The sequence below is a fragment of the Dermacentor albipictus genome, chromosome 1 (assembly GCF_038994185.2).
Source record: "Dermacentor albipictus isolate Rhodes 1998 colony chromosome 1, USDA_Dalb.pri_finalv2, whole genome shotgun sequence".
NCBI lineage: Eukaryota > Metazoa > Arthropoda > Arachnida > Ixodida > Ixodidae > Dermacentor > Dermacentor albipictus.
In genome coordinates this window covers 219,391,101-219,412,523 of record NC_091821.1, presented here as the reverse complement: position 1 = coordinate 219,412,523, position 21,423 = coordinate 219,391,101, and the positions used below count along the sequence as shown (strand labels likewise).

Sequence of the window (21,423 nt, the reverse complement as noted above, 5' to 3'; positions counted from 1 at the left end):
TGACCATTCGGTAATCATTTTTACATGGACCCACTTTCGGGACTGCGCACCTACTCACCGCGGTTACTCAGTGCGCATAATGTGCTTGTTTACCACGATGTCGTGGGCTCTGCACCGGGTGCGGTGGCCCAATGGGGGATGAATGTAACAACGCTCGTTCATTCGAATTTGAGTGCACGTTAAAGAGTCTCACGTGGTCGATCGTAGCTATTCCGGCGCCCTATAGTATACGGTGTTCTTCATAAGCCTCTGTGCAATTTCGGGAATTTGAACTCGAATTTAATTTAATTGTGGGGCTTAATTAACGTCCAGACAGTGCACACTAGGTTATGTATAAGGAACGCCATATAGTAGAGGGTTCCGAAATAGCTTCGACAACCTGGAACGTGTACCAAAATCCCGATAAACGAGCGCTCTTGCATTCCGTCCTCATCGGAATGCGGCCTGGGATTGAACCCTCGACCTCGTGCTGAGCAGCTCAACATCACAGCTACTGAGCTACCGCGACGGGTTATAATTTATTTCCGCGTTTTTTTTTTCACGGCTATACCAAGAGAAGTGGTTCGCGGCAGTTTTCGTTGCGGGCTCATTTAAACTAGACCGCGGGCCAGGTAGACCGTAAAACAGCATCAGCGGAAGCCGCCGCACTGAGTCGTGTCGCCGCGCGGGGAAGTACAAGTGTTCTCCTGCCAGAAACAGTGCGCGCCGCGCCCATTGCGCACGACGTCCGAGCGCTTCGGCAAATTGCAGTGGCGCGGCATTCAAAGCGCAGCGCGCGTGCAGCCGTCGTGGCGGCGGCGACGAGGCCCGATGTCTGCGGCTGCCCACGTGCCGGTACGTAAGTGCCGGAGCGTTGTCCGAGCGCCGGCGACATTCTAGAAGCGCCACGCGCGCGCGAAGTCATCGCTCATCGCGGCCAGGTAAATCCCCGCGAGAACAGCCGCGCCGCTTGCGGCGCGAGGGCAGCCTCAGCCGAGGCAGCTCCGGCAAGCGCGACGAACACGCGCGCGCGCGCGGGCGCTCAGATTCGGGTATATCACCTCCAAGAAGAAGAAGAAAAAAAAAAGAAAACTGAAAGAAAACCTTGCGAGTCACTCAAGGGAAAAACAAACAAAACCACCGTCACCTCGCATACGGCGTTTGTAATTCATAATACTTTTCCCGGGGAACGATGGAGCATATTTCAGGAGCCCTTGAGCCGGGCTTTATCATCTCCCGCTGACAGCGGAGCGGGGGGTGATGGCGCGCGGCTGGCTGTCGAGTGCGCCCGGCGCCCCCTCGAGTTGAAGGACAGCGTGGCAGCGATTTGGAGCGGCACATCCGAGAGGACTTTGCCGCGAGCGCTCTCGGCACTTGGCTCCGCTGTCGGCTTTTCCCTCCCCGTTGTTCGCGCGGCGCTTGCGAATGCGTGATCGGGCTTTCGGCTGTTGTCACACACGGCCGGCTGCGGTGTCAATAAAATGCCTCGGCTTTCGTTCTCGCCGGCCGGACAGCTGCCACCGTTCAGCCTTGTCATCTTCGGTTTACTTTTCCTTATTCAATGACAATGGTCATAAGAGTGTCAGAGGGTAACCTATGGCAACTCACGCTGTTTTAGGAGAGAAGCCCCCTGCTGAATACATTGCTTTCGACAGTCGTTTACAGATGGCGTCAGTGTTCGGTGATGGCCGCTGGAAAACTGTATACATTGGAAGTGGCGATGCCTTTTATATTGAAATGCGGACGGAAAGGAAAACAGCACGGATCTACGTTTTTTTCCCCCGTCTCACCTAGAATAAAGCAGAATGACTATTTTCAGTGGAAGTTGATGCACTTGGGGATTCGTTGCATACGCCGTGAGAAAACATTTCAGCGACGTATAGATTGAGTATAGACTGATTTCCTTAGTTCGGCATGGTAGAAAATGGGTTGAGGTGGCGTATATAGGGCGGAGAGGAAACACCGAACGGCTGACGTGGTATCGCTGAACACGAGTTGTCTTACTATTGCCGTTGCTTGTACGCATAGAAGCAAGCGGTGTTTTATCCCTTTTACTAGAAGAGCAGAGATAAGCGGAAAGCCGCTGCTCTTCAGTACTGCATATTTTTCCTATAGAGACGACAGCTCAGTAGCCTGATGGCTGGGATGAGCACGGAAAGAACGGACGTATACAGCGTTAACGAAATGTGGGTATAGAAATGAGGGAACATCGTTTAAAGCGTGAATTGTCTTTATAATTAGGTGAAGGAACGGCCTGAGCAACGTCGGCAGCATTGCACTGGCTCGGACAGCATCGCTCGAAGGCGGGCCCATGCATGGCCTCGGGATGGACGAGCACCAACGCGAGCGTTCGAGGACCGTCTTACAGATTACTGACAACGCGCGCTCATTCTCTCTTTTATGCTCTTTTTTTTTTTGCTCCTACATCATTATAATTCTGTTCCAGGAGCTCTAGCGTTTCTTTTTGTTTTTTGTTTGTTTGTTTGTCTTTTCTTGTTTTTCATTTTGATGCGATACGCTAACTGTTCTCTCCGTCTTCCTTCATCTACAGGTCTTATCTTTTCTACTGTACGCAACAGCAAGTCGTGAATTTTGCCGTGCTTGCTGCTTGTTTAGACATTCCCGGTTATCTACTATTTGCCATTGTTGCTTTGGGCTTGCAGTATTGTTCGCTGTAGGAATGCACCTTTTCCTCATTTTTACGCGTTAAAATGCTTTACATATCAAGTATCGTTCTTCACATTCGCAATTTGGTCGAATTGTGCAATGTATGCAATAAATGAGAAATGTACATGAGCGCTATATTATGTAGGTTAGCATAGGTTTCCATCGGGCAGCATTATTGAGGCATCAGGTAGCAAACCGGTCGTGCCTTTGGTTGACCTCGCTACTTTTCCTTCCTCCTCCTCCTCCTCCTCCTCCTCCTCCTCCTCCTCCTCCTCCTTGATTTTGCTTCTGGCATCATGTCGTACGACGTCCAATGATGTGTGTTGAATTGAATCTCTCTCTTTTTTTTTAGTATTTGGTTTTATTGACAGCCAGTGACGAATTATGTATGCCCTTCTCTCACGGCCAAATGCCCACTTCTAAGTACTAAAACAGTTCAGAGGGTTAACGACCAAGGTGTATAGAAGTGTCGGTGTTCGTCGGTTCATATGACTATCGTAAACGAAGCTACGAGGAGTTTATGCCTACGCACTAGGTGATTATTCGGACGGGGTCAGCTTGCACAAAGAAATTTTGATCAAGGCAGGCACCGCCGCTATGCACTGTTATTATGCTAACCTTTATAAATATAGCAGCAGTGATGACACCCAAGGTAACAACCACGTTGGTATTGCCATTTTGGTTATTTTCCATCAGGTGAAAAGGTATGCCGTCTAACATAGCAATACTTGCAGCAGGAATTTGTAGGGCAATTGCGGCGAGCATGATGTTTCGTTTAACACATGTTACAGTGTGAGTCTCAACATCGCAATTACCATTAAGCTGTTCCTGTAAATTTTACTTTAATAAATATTTTAAATATTTATTAATTAATTTAAATTTTATATAATTTAAATATTTTAATAGCGCCTGTAGAATTCATCGTAACCCAGAACAGTCTTGTCACTTGATTGTAGAGGCCGCGGAAATGCTGCGTGAGGCTTTAGTTTGAGTGAGCGCACCGTCTATTTGGCTTACAAGTAAAGAACTGAGATATTTACAGAACGGCGGCGCAAGACAGTTCTGGATGAACGGTGCTTTTCGAATGAGACGTGGCGTTTGTCTGAAGAACGTTCTTTCCTTCGTGTTTATATCTAAGTAGTTTTGTTTATATCTAAGTTTTGCAGTAAAGTTCAGTTGAAGCTAGCGCTTGTGTTTCATACTTGATTTAAAGTAAAAAAAGAAAAAAAAACTTGGACGCACGATGAAAAGCCAGACAGGACGAGTGGTACATCAAACTGTGTGCTTCGTGTTTCGTTGTTACTTTGTCCCCATAAATTTTGTCCTGCCTGCCTCTCTGAACCCACGTTAACGAAACCATGATGGTCAAAAGTATTCCTCTCGTTCATTCCCACATCTCTAGAAGGGTGTATTATGCGTAAATAAAGACCGCTACTAAGGGTGAAGTTTACAACATTAGACCCCTGGCAACGTCAGGCCCTCGTAGCTGTAATTACAAAAGTACACCTTCCAGGCAGGATTAAATCACGATTCAGCAAAATGGGCATTACACTAGCATAATACAACTCGCCCTTATAGCCGAAGTTCGGAGGGGACCGCTCGGAATGGTGAGCGCTCGTGTGTCTTAGATTTATGCTCCAGTCAACTGCGCGAATTCGCGAAATGTACTGTGCACTACATTATTGTGCACTAAACTACAATTGTTAATTTAGCGTCATCTAAAGACAGATTGTTAGAAATAGTGATACATCACTGTCATCAGTGTCCACTGCTTTGCTAAAATAAAGGTCCAGCACGCTCTTATACCATGGCATAACCTACGAAAGCCTTCCATTCGTACATCATTGCGGAATATAAGGGTGCAGCATGTCGTGTTTTGTCAGAGTTGCGCAGTATGGACAAAAAAGTCGCAGTTTCGCCTGAAAGGCGAAGAACCAATTGCGATAGCAAATTAGTAGACAGCTGTACGAATTAAGGATAGCAGTTTTATCATTCGTACAAACTGTAAACATTCGCTTACTAAATAAATTAACAATGATATATTATGTAAGCGCTACTGAACGATGACATAAACAGTCCCGCTTACACATTCTATCATGGATTCAAACCAACTATAGCCTGCCAACGTGTTTTAACTAAATTAACAAGCACGATGTCACGCGCGCACAGGTAAACATGAACACATCTCGCTCGATGAGCGCAGAAACTCGCTGTCAAAAAAATGCTGGAGTGATGAAGCACGGCAGCAGCAGCAGCGATCGAATTGACCTTCGAGCATCTCCCGCTTCAATGCGGACGAAACGTTGAAAGCACAGCGCATACGAAGCTACCGGCACTACGCGCACTCTGCAAACATCGCAGTTCGCTTTCAAGATACGAGGCCGGCACGGCGTTCCGTAAGCAGCAGCCGCCGGAGAGGAACGCCCCCCCCCCCCCCCCGCTCTCTTTCTCTCTCTCTCGCCTCAACCCCATGCTCCCCGCGCGACAGGAGAGGGCGCGCTTCCGGCCCGCCAACTACTTAAGAGGAAAAAACGAAATCAGGAAAGAAGCAATTTATGATGACTCAAAGGGAAGCTCATTACTTTTCGAAGCGAGATCAGTATGCCTTAAAACACGCACCTATAAAACGAGATATAAGAAGGAAGAAGAAGCATGTGATTGCTGCGGTAAAGCTACGGAAACGATGGAGCATGTTTTATTAGAATGTGAAAACATCTGCTAAGCGGTCGATCTAGGCACCTCTGGCCTCCTTGAACCCCTTGGGTTCAGCGAGAGCAGGGGAAAAGTAAACATGTCCGCAATAGAGATTAGTAAGAGGCGATTGGAAGATTGGTGGAATAAAAGTAGGGAAACGACAAAAAACGGAGACGTACAAAAGCAAAGTTTGCTGTAGGGGGTCAGAAAATGTGGTTGTGGGAATTCATAGCGTTTTTTTCTCTTTTTTTTCTTCTTTAACTTGGCTAGGAGATTAGGCAGTACAATAGCAAGAGCTTGGTGGCGCAACCCACCGCCTCGTTCCAAAGGAGCATTCTCATAACACCCATCCACCCATCCGTCCGTCCTCGCTCGCGAAATTGAGCCTCGTTCGCCGGCCTCACCGTCGCACGCTTTCACTCGCACATACAGCATACGGCGCGCGCGCCGATGAGTTTATCGCTCTTGGGCTTTATACGCAACCTCACTGCGACAACGACGGCAGAAATACGGCTGGAGTGTCCATATAATTGCTATCGTAATAAAAGAAAAAAAAAACGAGAAAGAAAGAAGCCTTTTCGATGGCGTCGAGGGTATATCGTAACGGCGTTAGATACAATGGCCGCAGTTATATTTCTTCCCCTCGTTTCCACGTGAACATAATGTGCCAGTGCTATATATATATATTGTCGCGAAGCACTTTGAGCACTAAGCGTTCGCGACTAGAACGTTGTAGCAGCGAGAGGTAGTGTAGCCGACCGAGCACCGAAACAAGGTTGTTCTTTCTCGTCGTCGTTGTCTCTCTCCGAGCCACAGCCCCACTGCTCCCTATTTTACAGTACAGTTATCTCCCCCGCGGAGAAGGAAGCCGTCCCGGCGACCTACGGGTAGGACAGCACAGGCGGATCATAGTAGGGCTTGAGTCGCTGGGCATCAACAATTTCGCGTCCACGACGGCGATGATCCAAAGGTAGCTCGAGGGGTTCCACAATATAGTTGACTGGAGACGTTTGTTTGATCACGCGGTATGGGCCTTGGTACTTCGACGCGAGTTTCGGTGACAGTCCAGTGGGAGAGGCTGGAACCCAAAGCCACACTAGTGAGCCAGGAGCATAGGCTACAGGAGCATTGGAACTTTCTCGATGGTGCTTCTGGCGTTGCTGGTCTTCTGACGTAAATATACGGGCAAGCTTGCGACACTCTTCTGCGTGTGCAGCAGCTTCAGATAGGGTAGTTGTTTCCATGGAGTCAGGGCGGTACGGAAGGATAGTATCCATTGTGGAAAAAGGTTCGCGTCCGTACAGGAGAAAGAAGGGCGAAAATCCCGTGGTAGTCTGCGTGGCGGTGTTGTATGCGTGGGTCAGAAAAGGTAGAACATGGTCCCATTTGGTTTGGTCGGATGCAACGTACATGGACAGCATGTCACCAAGAGTGCGATTAAAGCGCTCGGTCATGCCATTAGTGCCATTAGTCATGCCATTTTACAGTACAATATATATATATATATATATATATATATATATACACGACAGCCTATATATATATGCTGTCGAGGCACTGAGTACCGGCGCTTTCCTGTCCATGAAGAAATTCACATATGCCTTAGCCGTGAACGCAGGAGATGTAACAAGACACCTGGACGTCTAACTAATGGTGGACTACGAAGGAAATATTAGCAGCGCTTCTTCGTTCTGACTAACGCTTTTACACGTTTCTCTGTCACTCTGGTTTCCGATTACCCCATATTCAACAGGAACCCTTAATGAGGGTCCGTTTTCTTTCTTTTTGTTTCTTCCCTTAGACTCGGTTAGCGCTATTGCAGTTCAACGCTTTCATTAATAAAGAATGTCTCCCACTTTTACGCAGGAAGGAAATAATTAGTCATGCGCGAATTTTCCTTCGCGAATTTGCTCATAAGCGGAAATATAAACTTCAGAAACGTAGTCCACCCGATAGTCCGCGCGGCGGTCCCGAGGGCAGCAGCCTTACGATCTTCGGGGGCACAAAGTACGAAAATCAGATTGCCACGCCAGGAGCAAACCACTTGCCTTGATGAAGACGACGTGCGCTGCTTTTGAGGGGGATTGGCGCTAGCTGGATTGATTTTGACGTTGACGCGCATATTTATTTATTCATTTATTTATTTATTGCGATACCTCAAAGGCCCCAGAGGCGGTTTTACATGAGGGGTGAGCGCGTACATTTTATTTAATATAAGTTAGTTTTTCGACGATGCGTTTAAAATGAAGAGGGTTCTCAGGAAGAACAGCTGAAGCGGGAAGGTAATTCCAGTCTCTTGAGGTACGAACAAAAAATGAAGAAAGATGAGTGGTGGTTCGGGCTCGAGGAGGATACACGGCTTTGTTATGGTTGGTCAGGATGGACTGGCGGTGAACTGGACAAATGTTGGAGGACCGGTGAGATGCATGGAAGAACTTGTGGAATAGCGAGAGACGGGCAGCTTTCCGGCGAAGCACAAGGTTAAATAAATTAGCCCATGACTTGAGTTCTGTAGTACTGGAAGTGAAAGAATAATCAGAGAAAATAAACCGCGCCACGCGATTTTGAATTTTTTCTAACATGGTAATATGGTTAGCTTGGTAAGGGTCCCATATAGGACATGCATATTGTACTTTAGGTCTGAGGAAAGTACAAAATGCTGGATGTTTGACGGGGGCGGGAGCAAGTCGGAGGTTACGGCGCAAGTAGCCAAGCATGCGGTTAGCGTCGTTAGTTATCTTGTTAATGTTTGTGAACCATGACATATCGGAGCGAAGACTGATACCAGGGTATTCGCAAGTCCTAACTGAGCAAATAGCGGAACCATTGATAACATACTCATGGACGGGATAGGAGGGCCTGCGGTGGAAAGATAAAAGGGATGACTTGTTAGTATGCAAGCTCATTAACTATTCTTTTCTTTGCACCAAGTTTCGATGAGAGAAAGGTCAGCTTGAAAAGCTGGTACGTCGTCATTATTATTAATTTGCCGATAGAACTCGCAATAATCAGCAAATAAACGTATTTCTGATGAACTCTTCGTCGGTATATCGTAAATATATACAAGGAAAAGTAGGGGGCCAAGTACAGTTATCTGCGGATATATGCAATTCTACGTGGTTAGGTGTCCGTTGCGTGCGGTCAGATAGGCACAGAAGAAAAGAGTAAAAACGCAGAGTTCGGTTATGAAAAAAAAAGTTATATCACTTACTATGCGCGAAATTTGCTTGTGCACGGTCCAAGCAACAATGGCGGGTTTCCAGTGTCATAGCTGTGCAACGCAAGTTTTCACTATAGTCGATAACCGGGATGTAAATTCTTATACATCTGCTTGCGGAAGATGGAGAATATAATGCGAAGTCTTTAGAACAAAGCTTTCAGGAGTTGCCGCACGAAGGCGCTATCAGGCGCTCGCGACAGAGCCTGACGATTTATTTATTTATTTATTTATTTATTCCAAATACCCTCAAACGCAAATGCATTGTAGATGGGAGTGGTTACGAAGGAGAGGTAAGTTATACAATGTTATGGAAAAGAAGCGGTAACGCAGAAACCACCTAGAAATATAAAAAATAAATAGGAACCACCTTCCCAATCTTCCAGTCCGATGATAAGGAACCATGATCAAATGGTTGGTGAAGAATCGTAGTAAAGAAAAGAGCTGAGCACATCTTTGTTTTCGAAATTTTAAGCTGATGTTATTTACGCCGCAAGAGGAAGACACTTTCAGAGAGTTGATTACTTTTACAATACCAGCATATTCTATCGTAACAGGGGACACTGGGGAAGAGCTCGGTGAGAAAAAGTGCGAAGCTCGCCTGGATGATGAGAGCAAAAATTACTTGTGAACACTCTATTAAACTTCAGAGGGCACTCAGCCGACGGTATGGGCTCGCCTGAGTCATCACTCACAGGTATCAGGTGGCTTCCATCGCCCTTCGCTTCAGAATGCTTCAGAATTTCTTGGGGTTATTACACAGGAAGTTAGGTAAAGTAGAGTCGTAAAAAGATGTCTTAGTTGCGTGAACAGAATTTAGGTAATCGTCCTCAGCTTTTAAGTACACGTCCCAGCATTCAGCAGTGTTCTGGAGCTTTGCCAAATGAAATAGCGGCTGCTTTTTATTACAGAGACGTTTAAGCCCATTAGTAAATTATGGTGCATTATCGTGCGATACTACTTCTTTGGCAGGTACATACTTGGTTATGGGTTGGTTTACATTCAAAGTAAATATATTCTAGTTTTCTTGGACATCTCGAAGGTCGAAGTTCTGAGCGTAAACGTCCAGGAATTCACTCAAATTTTAAATGAAAAGGTCCGATTGAGCTCTTTTATAGTCACGAATTCCTTTATGTTTGCGCTGGACACGAGGAGAGGATATGTTGATGCTAAAGTGCAAAAGCGAATGATCACTCAAACCAGGGAGGCAGGTTATAGGGAGCTTAGAAAAAAATTAAGCCCAATGTATTTGAGGATTCAGGCGTAATACTTGTCGGTTTTCTCACAAGCTGCGTGAAATGGAAGCAATGGGACATATCTAAGAACTGTTTACACTGGTTGGAAGATGGGCTTACTATAGAAAAAGCGCCGGACCATGCCATGCCTGGGAAATTGAAGTCCCCTAGGAGAATGACAGGGTAGGAATGACATCGAGGAACAGTATCACCAGTGGTGGCATGCAAGTCATCAACAAAAGTCGCTGTGGCGTTAGGAGGGCAGCAGCATGCTCCTAGTATCATCTTTTTGTTTCTAAGAAAAAACCCACCCAGACTATATCTAATTGCGTCGCGAGTCGCAGGTGAAAAGTCTTCAGCAACAGTTACATTACTCTCTTTCAGTTTACTGAGTCCTTTAACGGACCTTGAACCTGCTGAATTACTTTCTCGACGGATCTTTAACTAAGTAAAACATTGCGAGCGCATCGTGTCACAGTTTCGATAGGTGCTTGTAAAGTGTCATTTATATTCAAAGACAAAAGGGGGAGTGTAGCAGCAGTAACAACTTGGAAGGGTGCACGGATGTCCAATTACGTAATTTGCGTTGGTCACAAATACAGGGTACGGACCTCAGCGTCGTGGAGAAAGTAAACAAAGACATGGTCAAAAATTAGGTACACCGCACGAAAGCATTAAAATAAAAGAAAATTTTAGAAGTGAGCAGCTGTAGAATGGCTGTATCCCCAAGAAAGAATAAAAACCAAGTACCCAAAAAGGCCTTGCATATATAATGTTACCAAAGTTACCTGCAGTTAACTAAACCTGAATTGTCCCAGCTCTGGGCGGAATAGACCGCTACAGTAACGCAATTTCAAGGAAGCTTCATTTTTCTTCTTACTATACTTGTTTGAACGTTGTTAAAAAGAGTCTCTGTTAGATACGTAATTTCACTCGTGGGGAAATTTATTTTTCTGCAGACAAGCTATTGGCGTACAGCTTAAGAAGCCAGTTTAGACCTACGAAGACTAATTAATTAGGGGAAAATCAGACATCCACCCATTCGTAGCAATCGCGACAAAGGAAACATATAGGGGTTCTTGAAAGGAAAGCCTCGCAGTTAAAGAAAAATTCGTCCTGGTCCGTGACTAGAACCCGGAAGCACCGCCTTGCCGGGGCAGCCGCTCTACAATCTGAGCTAACCAGGTGGCTAGCAGATAGGAGGGCGAAATCGAATTTGTCACCGACTCGAAGTAAAGGCAAACGTTTGACGTAATAGTTCTGCGGTGTGTGGGTGGATGTCTGATTTTCCCTTAATTACTGCCCTCCAACTGGCGGGTTTCTGCAGAGCCATTACGTCAAACCTACGAAGACTATATGACTGGTGTGCCGTCATATACATGTAATATTACTACCGACTCGCTATTAAGATAGCTATATATACTACATGAGCGGATATACCTGCAATTAAGGGAATGAAACCGTCGACCTTCCACTCGTTACTGTACTATTTTGCGTACAACTTTGATTGACTTGCGCAACTCTTGATACCCACTGTCAAGCTTTTTTTGTACAGTTGATATCTTGCATACGCCGAGCTTCACGACGCGGTATCCCCGCATCGTGTGAGATTGGAGGGCCGCGCAAAGTGTGTAGAGGAACAAGGCCAACTAAAGATGGAGGGAGCGAAGAAAGAAAAAGAGGACAGCGGTTGTTGCGAAATGCGTGCACACCCACTTGCTCGCTAAAGGCGCACAAAACGCCTAAAGGCGAGGCTGGGAGCGGAAGATGGGTGAAGCACTAGGGACGCTATGGTGCGCAGCTTCCCGGCTCTTTCCTCTCACGGGCGCGTGCAGTTATTGAAAGAGGGAGTGAAGCCGACGGACGTACGCACTCCAAGAAGGTTATACTAAACATGACTGATAAGCATCTGCAAAGAAGCATCTGCATCTGCAAAATACTAAAGACGGCGCGAACGCTGAGCCGCCGACGTGCTACGTCGGAGCAACAACGTACCGTGTAGAGAGCGGCGCACGTGGCCGCTGCTATACAGATGATTCGCAGATGCCTGCAAGATAAGTTTGGGAAGCAAATAATCTTGACGCAACTCGCACTGCGACTTGCAGTTAAGCCGTACGATACAGAGCTTTAGCTAAGCGTTTACGGCCCCGCTTCGCCCAAACCGGCGCATGCTAGCAACCAGCGAGAACGCTAGTGGGCGTGGGCTCAGCGCTAATGCCGGCAGCGGGACGTCGTTCGCTTCCCTGGCTCCGCTATAAAGCCAATTCAGCAGGTTGCGCCAACTGCATGGCTTCTTGGTCATTTTTGCCTCAAATCCGCGGCGTCACATCTGTCGCGTCTCGGCAGAACATGCCTTTCAAAAAGAAAATCTACTTAGTTCCCTACAATGCCTCAGCGCGTGAAATCTGAGTAGGGTGGAGCGTAGGCGGCGCTCTGTTAAAAAAACGTCTAATAATGCGTGTAGTCCCCGAAGATCTTTTTTTTTCTCTCGCGCACGAAAGACGGTCTCGCAAGGGAGAAGCTTTAGCCCACTCACTCGCTTGCACGATGTGAAAGACGCATGGCCGCCGCTGGTGGCCGGCGCTGTTGTTGGCGCGGCAGAGCAGCGTCCCGAAGTCGGCCTCCGTGAGCGGCGTGTAGCGCATCACGCTCGACAGCGTGGCGCGGTCGCCGCTGAAGCCCGAGTGGATCGCTCGGCTTCCGCCGTCGCCACCGCCGTCGAAGCTCCACTGGAATGACACCATGTCCGGATGCGCGAGGACCTCGCACACCACTTGCACCTCGTCGCCGCGCGAGCCCACGTACACCACAGCGGAGTGCTGCTTGCACACCGGCGCGTCTGCAGTTCAGAGGGAGCAACGTGAGAACCAGGACGTGTCGAAAGCATGATTGTTAAGGGAACAAGCGTGCATGACAGGTATAAACTGGTTGGCAACAATGTTTCTGCTATTAGGCTCAAGCATGGTGGAAAGGGCTACGGTTACTTTGCGTTTCGCGTCCACTTAATGTTCTCCAGGACATCTGTGCAGGTGCTGCTAGATCCAGAACTTTAATATATTCCTTTAGAAAGTTAGAAACGATTTCAGAATATACCAACATCCTAGGCTTGTAATAAATCTTCATGTCCGCTGTTACAAAAGCCTCAATACTATAAATAATACCGCGTGTCACAGCTAACGTTCGCCAAGCGAATCTTCATCATCATCATCGTCGTCGTCGTCATCATCATCATCATCATCATCACCAACACCACCACCACCACCACCATTACCACCACCACCATCAACAACAACAACAGGTCTAATAGACACGGTGCAAGATACAATTATACGAGTAAAACCTGCGGTGTTCGGTTGTCGGAGGCCTGACGACTGAACACCGTTGGTCTTATAGTAATCGTATCTTGCGCACTGTTTTTCAAATATCTTTTTTTCGTTGAACAGCTTGGCTAACGTTAGCTGACACCCTATATATGTGTTCAGACTCTTATACGTATAAAAAACTTAAGTACATATAGTATATGCAGTTATTTATTAGTTGTATACTATGTAGTTATGTGTAGTTGTGCTGGTCCACTCGTCTGCAAAACTATGAACTTGCGCGAGTGGTCTAGCGTTTATCAGTATACTTTCATTTGTTTACGAAACTTTGCATGTTCGTGCGTGTTCCTGTACATTCTTCTGTGGCTTCCTTGACTCGTGTGTGGAACTTTGCATGCTGTTTGTATTTTTAGACTGTTTTCAGTGTTCTTTTGTGCGTTTTGTGCGTTCGGTACTTGTTTGCCCTGCGACGAAGAGTAGCCGGTACCACCTAAAGACGCAACAACTCTTTTAAACTCATATATCTAAGAAAAAAAAAGTGGACTGAACTATAGTAGACCGCAGCAGCTTGAGTGGTCTGCGCACTGAACGGTAATGGAACTCGGCGTTATAACTCCATCATGCCGGCACCGCACAAGTAAATACACTGTGAAGATAACTTGGCGATGCGTCGAAAGATATATTAGAAAGCCATCTAGTTGCAGACTTGTATCCGGCTCATTTGCACCGGAGTTCGGACACAACTTCGACTGGATGAAGCCTGTTTAGATGTGTGCACAGTGTCAGCAATAAGCAATGCAAAATCTGTCCGGTCATTGGGTGGGCTAAATCCACTTGCGCTTACAATGTACGCGATTTGTTTCTTTAGAACGTGGTTAGATGTTCTTTATTTTACTAAAAAAAAAACTGCGGTAACTCGCTGAGGTGTTGACTACTCCAAAACAACGCTATCAGGGTAAGGAAAGCAGTATATTAAACTTGGGCAAGTTGGCGGAAGTTCATATTTGACAAGCAGTAGTGCAAACTAGGCGAGCACGACAAGGTATATTGAAGACTGTTTAGTGAAAAAAAAAGGGGGGGGGGGCGCACTGGACTGCTTAGCACTTGCGTCTGCGAGGATGGAGTGAGACAGTTTTCGGTTCTCCTATCCTGACAAGAATAATGACGGTGTAAAATTTTGGATCCGTTATAAGTTTGCGAGGTGCGAGGTGGTGTAAAGCGTTTCACGCTTCACATGGCCTAATCTGCAAGACGCTAACTGCAGTGTTTAGTAGTTACAGATGTCCACAAGCGTCTCACAGGTAAAATTCTGTCATTTTGACCAAGCTGGAAAAGATATGCGTTGGTCCTTAGGAGGCAAAAATAAAGGAATAAGGAGAGCAACGGGTGTGAATATGCTCTAAAGACATTTCACAGCCGGCCCTTGACCACCACGAACGGGTAGTGGGAAACTGGTTCACCCTTGGGCTATGAGCTGTGCAAGAAATGCGACAAGCGCCTGACGTACAAGTTTTGTGAGGCTAGGGTTCTAAGCTGGGCGCTTAACGATGCAAATAATATCGATATGTTACACAATGATACAATGGTAATGCATTTTAAACGATTTCTTGTTGGTGTTATTCTGTTGAGATTCGCTTCATTACAACGGCTAACCAGGCAAAGGCGTGTTTTGTGAAAAGGACCAAACATTTTGTATTTCATCAAAAAAAATCACCATTAAACTTAAAAACGATTATCCTGATAGCACGTGAAAGACAGAACAGCAACTCTGCTAGTGTTAGCTTTATTGACCATTTTTGAAAGTTATTGTAAACTATCTAACACTCTACAGCAAACGAATAAGGCAGGAGTTAAACAGGAGATCTTACTCACTGATTAAACTAATCAACAATGTTTGATATCACGCATTACCGTTGTCTGTTCTAATGGGAGTCAAGTATACGTGTACAGAGGGATAATGACGAGTCTACGTGCTCTCGCGGAGTTCCTTGTATTGGAATAAGAGCTGATCGTTGAGAACTGGCGTGTTTGCCCCGCTCGTTTGCCATTCGATACGACAGGTCTCGCTAATATTATCCAACTGTGTCGTTATCACTGTACGTGAGAGTCACTTTGCCGCGACAAGATCCCGCAGGAGGGTAGGCAGGGGGGCACCGGCTCTGAGCATTTAGCGCTCAGGCGGCAATGACAACAGCGCATAATGGGAAACATCAACACCAACAACAACAGCGCGCGACGTCAGCGAGTGCCTGCGGACGACAGGAGAGGGGCCGCACGGCAGAGCGGGCCGAACGATCAACGCTGGCCAGGGAAGGAAGGAGACGAGAAGGGGGCGAGCTCGGGATGAAAAGGAGTCGGCTCCCTACGAGTGAGGAGCCACCACTCGTTGAGATTAATGAAAGCATATCGTCGGAGCCATCGATTGCCGAACCTCCGCTACGCTTCGCGAGCAGGCGCCGTCGCCGAGGACCGATTGGACATCGCATGCCCCCCCCCCCCCCCTCGGCTTATTGGGTCTGCTTTATTTGCTAACGAGCCGATGAAAGACAAAAGCAGACGGCCGACGGCAGGGAGCCAGAAAAACACAGAGAGAAGCCATGGGCCGCCGCCGCCGCCGCTGCTGCTGCTAGCCGCCGAGTGTGTGACCTCGTGGTCGTCTATTTGTTCCGCCCAGCGAGAGAGACAAGGGGCCTCCGTGGTTTCTGGTTACGTTTTCACGGCACCCATCCACCTCACCGCTCCCTAAAGCACAACTAAGAGTAAAAAAAGAAAAGGAAAGTGTTTGCTTTCGTCCCGCGCACAACTCTTTATGCAGGAGAGAAAGGGGCCAGAGGGAAAGAGACACAAACACGGCCCGCCGCTGAGCTTACATCAACGACAGAGACGCCGACGTTTAAGAAGCAACAAAAGAGAACCACACGCGCGCACGGGCGCGCCTGATACGGCATCGACGTAGCTGTGCCTGGGAAATCAATATTACAGCGGCATATCCGTGGGGAATATTTCGATCACGTCGGGCTGTTAAAAAGGCACGGTAGAACAAATACGCAAATGACAACGCCGTAACCGCTAAGTGTGCGGAAAGGCGGCCGCTAAAAAAAGAAGAAAGAAATAAGGAAATGTAATAAAAGCAGTGCGATTGAGAGTGGGACAGCAGAAAGACACAGAGGTCAGGGAAAGAGAACACGCGCGCACACACACGTAGGATGGGAGCAGAAGAAGCTGCGCGAGCGACGGGCGCTAGAAAAAGGCCGGGGAGGGGAGGGGGGGGGGAGGGTGACAGCCAGTGAACGAGCGGGGAAACAGCGGGGGTAAAAAAAGAAAAAAAAAGAAAACGAAAAGACAATCTCAGCGTCTCACTTTGCGTGTGCGAGTACCGGCGCTGAAACTGCGGAAAAACTTTGCCGAGCAAAAGAGCGCCAAAGGAGGGAGGAGGAGGAGGAGGGGTGGAGCCAGAGAGCGCTTGTCGTGGCCGCACGCTGGTGGAAAGCAAATGGTAGAGGCGGGAGAAACGCAGATGCCGCAACGACACCTGAACCAGAGTGGGCACCGACACAAGGGAGCCACCACCACTGCGCGAGAAAAGTGGAACCGTACACGCGGCGGCGGCACCGGCGACCGAGAGAAAGAGCGCATAAATAAAACACGCTGCTTCGGCCGTCCTTCTTTTGGTGCGAGAACTTTTATTAAAGTCTTTCTTTTTGTAACATTCCTTACTGCACTTTTGAACGCTGGCTACCTTATACTGTCGGCTGGGTGACAATTGGACAGAACGTGGTACCTCGGGAAAGTTGGAATAGCACCTGGCCAAAGGCTTCCATGGCGAGGGGAAAGAAAAAAAAAGAAACATGTTATGGGCATATTCGTGGCTTCTTCGAGAAAAAGAAACTTTGAGACTTCGAAACAGGCGTCCCATAATCGTGATATACGAGTACATGACGATTAAAGGGTGTGGCAATAAGCCAAACTGCCGGATTCTAAAAAAAATGCATATAAAAAAAGCGTAGATAAATAAAATAAGTATGCAGTCGACGAAGGCTATGTGGAACCAGCGACAAAATTTATTTGAACATTTTGATAGCGACATGGAGGTTAGTGTAAAGGCCGTCACGCTTGCTTCTTGTTTGTTCAACGCAGCCTTCGCTCGAGCACGAATAACAGCTACGAGGAGTGCTTAATTGATATAACTATATACCGGGAAATATTTTTGTTTTGTTTTAGCGGAAACAAACCTATTAGAAGTTTCCTGTAGATGACAGGGGAATTCTTTCTGTTCAGCTGGATTACTTGGGGAGTCGAACGTTACTACACAATGGGGATGTAATACTTCGACAGGAGAGTAACCCAAAAACGCCCGTGTACCGTGCATTGGGTGCTGTCAGGATTGGGGGCTCAATCCCTTCGTCCGTGGTCCTTTGCCAAGATTGGAGTACGGCATGAATTCGAAGGTAGCTGGCCCATGCCGTCGTCCAACTTATTTACGCTGAGATCGTTGATGAAGTGAAGAACTGCTTCTCATCGAGAACGAGGAAAAAGGGGTTTATTTACAGAAATTAACTCAGTCTAACATGACTGTTTGAGAAAAAGAGTAACAGTCCAACATGACTGCATGAGAGAAGTGACTCAGTCTAACATGACTGCTCAAGAGAAGTGTGTCCAACATTCGCACAACCATAGTTTTTATACACTCGATCCGCCGGTCCTACGACGCGGCGGCTGTTCGTTTACACATCACCAACTCGCAGCTGCTCTGAAGACCAGTTTACAGACACAAAGGCACACACATTCCGAAGCCCAAGCGACGGCGTTGAAGGTGGTGCCGTTCCGGAAAATCGACGCCGCTCGAGGGTCGCTCGTTGTTTTGCAACATGCAGAACCGTGAGAGCGCAAAAATAAGACGTTCCCGCGGTAGCTTCTTCAGGCGTGTCAGATCAGCTCCGCGTTGAGGAACTCTGGAATCATTGTCCCCACACCAAACTCGTCCCGTCACAATGTCGAAGGGGCTGGAGGGAGGCGGCGGATTCCAGCGCAAAGGTCGCTTCTTTGAACGCCTCGCAGCTGCAGCGACGGAGAGGGGGAGGTGCGCGTCTTGCACCCCTTGTCGTAATCGGGTGGCAAGGTGGCAATCTTGTTGCGCAACTCGCCGTTCTTGACAGCGCCTCCATGGCCCAAAAAGTCTCGACTGTCTAGCGCTGACAACCGCTAGGCAGGAAGAGAACGGCTGCTGGTCAGGGGGGGGGGATTGATGTCTTGGCTCGCAGCGACCACCTGTGCATTGATGTCACCGCCCCAAAACATCCAACAAGGACAGGCAACTGCAAAATGAACCCCACAACACGGCTCTGCGCCGAGATGACGTGCATTGGCTCTCACTTTAAACTCGCTAGGCTTCAAAAAAAACAACATAAGTGCAGAAGCAAACAAAAAATGCTGCATTTCGCTATGCCAATTTCTGAAGCAAATTCCTGCTGACAAATTCAGCAATCATGGAGGGAATCCTGCTAAATGAGAGGGGATCTTCTTCGCTTAATAAAATTAACACTAGTAACCCTAAAATTTAGGCGGGACCCCCAAACGCAGAATTCAAATTAGCCTGCTCAAACCATCCGCATTGCTATGCAACTTTCCCTTCTTATATCTAACGGAGAAGTTGTACTCTTGGAGAGTGAGGCTCCATCGGAGCAAGCGGCCGTTTTTGTGTGACATTTGATTGAGCCACGTCAGAGGACAGTGGTCGGTCTCGAAGATGAACTTCGCTCCGTACAAGTAACACGACAACTTCTGGGCGGCCCAAACCAAACAAGCGCATTCCTTCTCTGAAGCGCTGTAGGCCTCCTCTCTTACATTTAGTTTACGGCTGGCGTAGAGGATAGGATGCTCCTCGTTATCGTCGCCGACTTGACTAAGTACCACGCCCATACCTCTGTCGCTTGCGTCGCATTGAACTATGAATTCCTTTGTGTAGTCTGGCGCGCGAAGCACAGGGCGAGAAACCAATAGCGTCTTCAAACTTTGGAAAGCGTTCTCTTTGTCCTTATCCCAGTGTACGTTACTCGGTGCTCCCTTTCGGAGGGTGTCTGTTAATGGACTTGCCAATTGCGAGTAATTCGGAATGTACCGTTGATAGTACCCCACAAGTCCCAAAAATGAACGAACGTCCGTTTTCGTGCGCGGCTGAGAAAAATCTCCAATCGTAGCTATTTTCAGCTCAGCCGGCCGTCTCATGCCCTGACCAACAACATGGCCCAGATAAGTAACCTGCGAACAACCAAACCTACACTTTTCCGCTTTCATCGTTAAGCCGGCTTCCCTCAACCGTGAGAACACCTGTTTGAGGTGCGATACGTGTTGTTCCCAGCTGTCCGAAAAAATGGCTACATCATCAAGATAAGGTAAGGCGAACTCCTGCAAGTCTTTTAGGACAATATCCATTAACTTAGAGAAGCTAAACGGCGCGTTCTTCAGCCCGAAGCTGAGTGCGAGAGGGCGAAAAGTGCCTACAGGCGAGATGAATGCGGCATAGCGGCTGGCACTTTCTGAAAGGGGAACTTGCCAGTACCCCCGCACGAGATCTATAGTTGAAATGTATTTAGCAGCGCTAACTCTTTCAATTCGTTCCTCAATGTTGGGTATCGGGTACAGCTGATCCCTAGTGATCGCATTTAACTTCCTGTAGTCAACACACGGACGAGGGTCCTTGTTAGGGGTTTCTACGAGTATTAGCGGTGACGTGTAGTCACTCTCAGCGGGCTCAATAACTCCCAACTCTAGCATGCGCTGTATCTCTGCCTCCATAATCTCTCTCTGTCTTGGAGACACCCTGTAAGGTTTTGATCTTACTGGTTCGGTAGAGGTCAGCTCAATTTCATGCGTTATCAGTTCGGTTCTACCCGGCCGATCGCTGAATCTGTCGAGATATTCCCCTAACACCCCTTTTAGCTCATCTAGCTGCTCGGGTCTTAGAGCATGCGAGCTTACCGAGTGTTCTACTACTTCTTCTAGGCCGATTTCAGAGTTGGAGGTTGCCCTATCCTCCTTAAACTTGGTACCGATGCCATCCGGCTCTTTGACAGTATAGTTAACGACTCCGCTCCGCTCTACATACGGCTTCATCAAATTACAGTGATATATCCTCACTTCCTTCCTGCGACCGGGCATTCTCAAAGCATAGTTAGTTTCTGAAAGTTTGTGCAACACTTTAACGGGCCCGTCCCAGTGAACTTCAAGCTTGTTCTTTCTTGAAGGTTTGAGGATCATTACCTGGTCTCCGGCGTTAAACGTACGAAGCCTCGCATTCCTGTCGTAATAGAATTTGGCGTTCTTTTGAGCTAGCGCCATGTTCTTTCCGACTAGTTCTTGGGTTGCGCTTAGCCGTTCCAGTAAATTTAGCACGTATTCAACCACGGTTGGACTCTCCCCTCTTTCCTCCCACATCTCTCTTAACATTCTCAGTGGAGAACGGAGTGTCCTCCCATACACTAGTTCTGCTGGTGAGAACCCTGTCGCTTCATGTGGAACCGTTCGCAAAGCAAACAAAGTTGCCGGCAGACAGTTCTCCCAGTCCTCCTTGTGCTCGTAACAGAGCGCACGCAAAACTCGCTTAAGCACCGAATGCCACCTCTCTACACTGTTTGACTGAGGGTGATAGACAGAACTGTGTATTAACTTTACCCCGCACTTTTGCAAGAATGTGGAAGTCAGTGCGCTCGTGAATACTGACCCTTGATCTGCCTGAATTTCGGCTGGAAACCCAACTCGTGCAAACACTGTCAAAAGCGCGTCTACTACTTCAGTGGAGCTGAGCTCTTTCAAAGGGATTGCTTCTGGAAACTTGGTAGCCGGACACAGCATGGTAAACAAGTACCTGTAGCCTGATTTTGTTTTTGGAAGAGGCCCTACCGTGTCTATTACAAGCCGTCTGAAAGGCTCTGTTATTAAGGGCACTACCTTCAGTGGAGCTTTCCAAGTCTCTCCTGGTTTACCAGAACGCTGGCAGGCGTCGCATGATCTTACAAAGTTTTCTACATCTTTGAAACAGCCAGGCCAGTAGTATTCCATAAGCAATCTTTCCTTTGATTTGTTTATGCCTAGGTGGCCGGACCACCCATTTCCATGACAAAGACTCAAAAGGTCCTCCCTATACTTAGTAGGTATGACTAACTGATCTAAAATCCTACCCTTTCGATCTCTGTAATGCCGATACAACAATCCTCCTTTCTCATGTATCGTTACGTTGCGCCTAGCAATGCCTTCTTTAGCTGTGTCCCGTAATTTAGCTAAGCTCTCATCATTCTTTTGCTCAGCTGCCAGT

General features: G+C 47.5%; 1 protein-coding gene across 5 annotated transcripts in view; it reads right to left on the bottom strand.

Moving 5' to 3' along the window:
* Positions 1–21,423, bottom strand: part of LOC135897418 (neural cell adhesion molecule 2-like) — a 551,631-nt gene that overhangs the window by 24,513 nt on the left and 505,695 nt on the right. For all 5 annotated transcript variants that reach the window (XM_070530912.1, XM_070530916.1, XM_070530915.1 and 2 more), the window contains exon 7: positions 12,329–12,631. In XM_070530912.1, the coding sequence (XP_070387013.1) occupies positions 12,329–12,631 (303 nt within the window). The remainder of the gene's footprint in view (positions 1–12,328; positions 12,632–21,423) is intronic.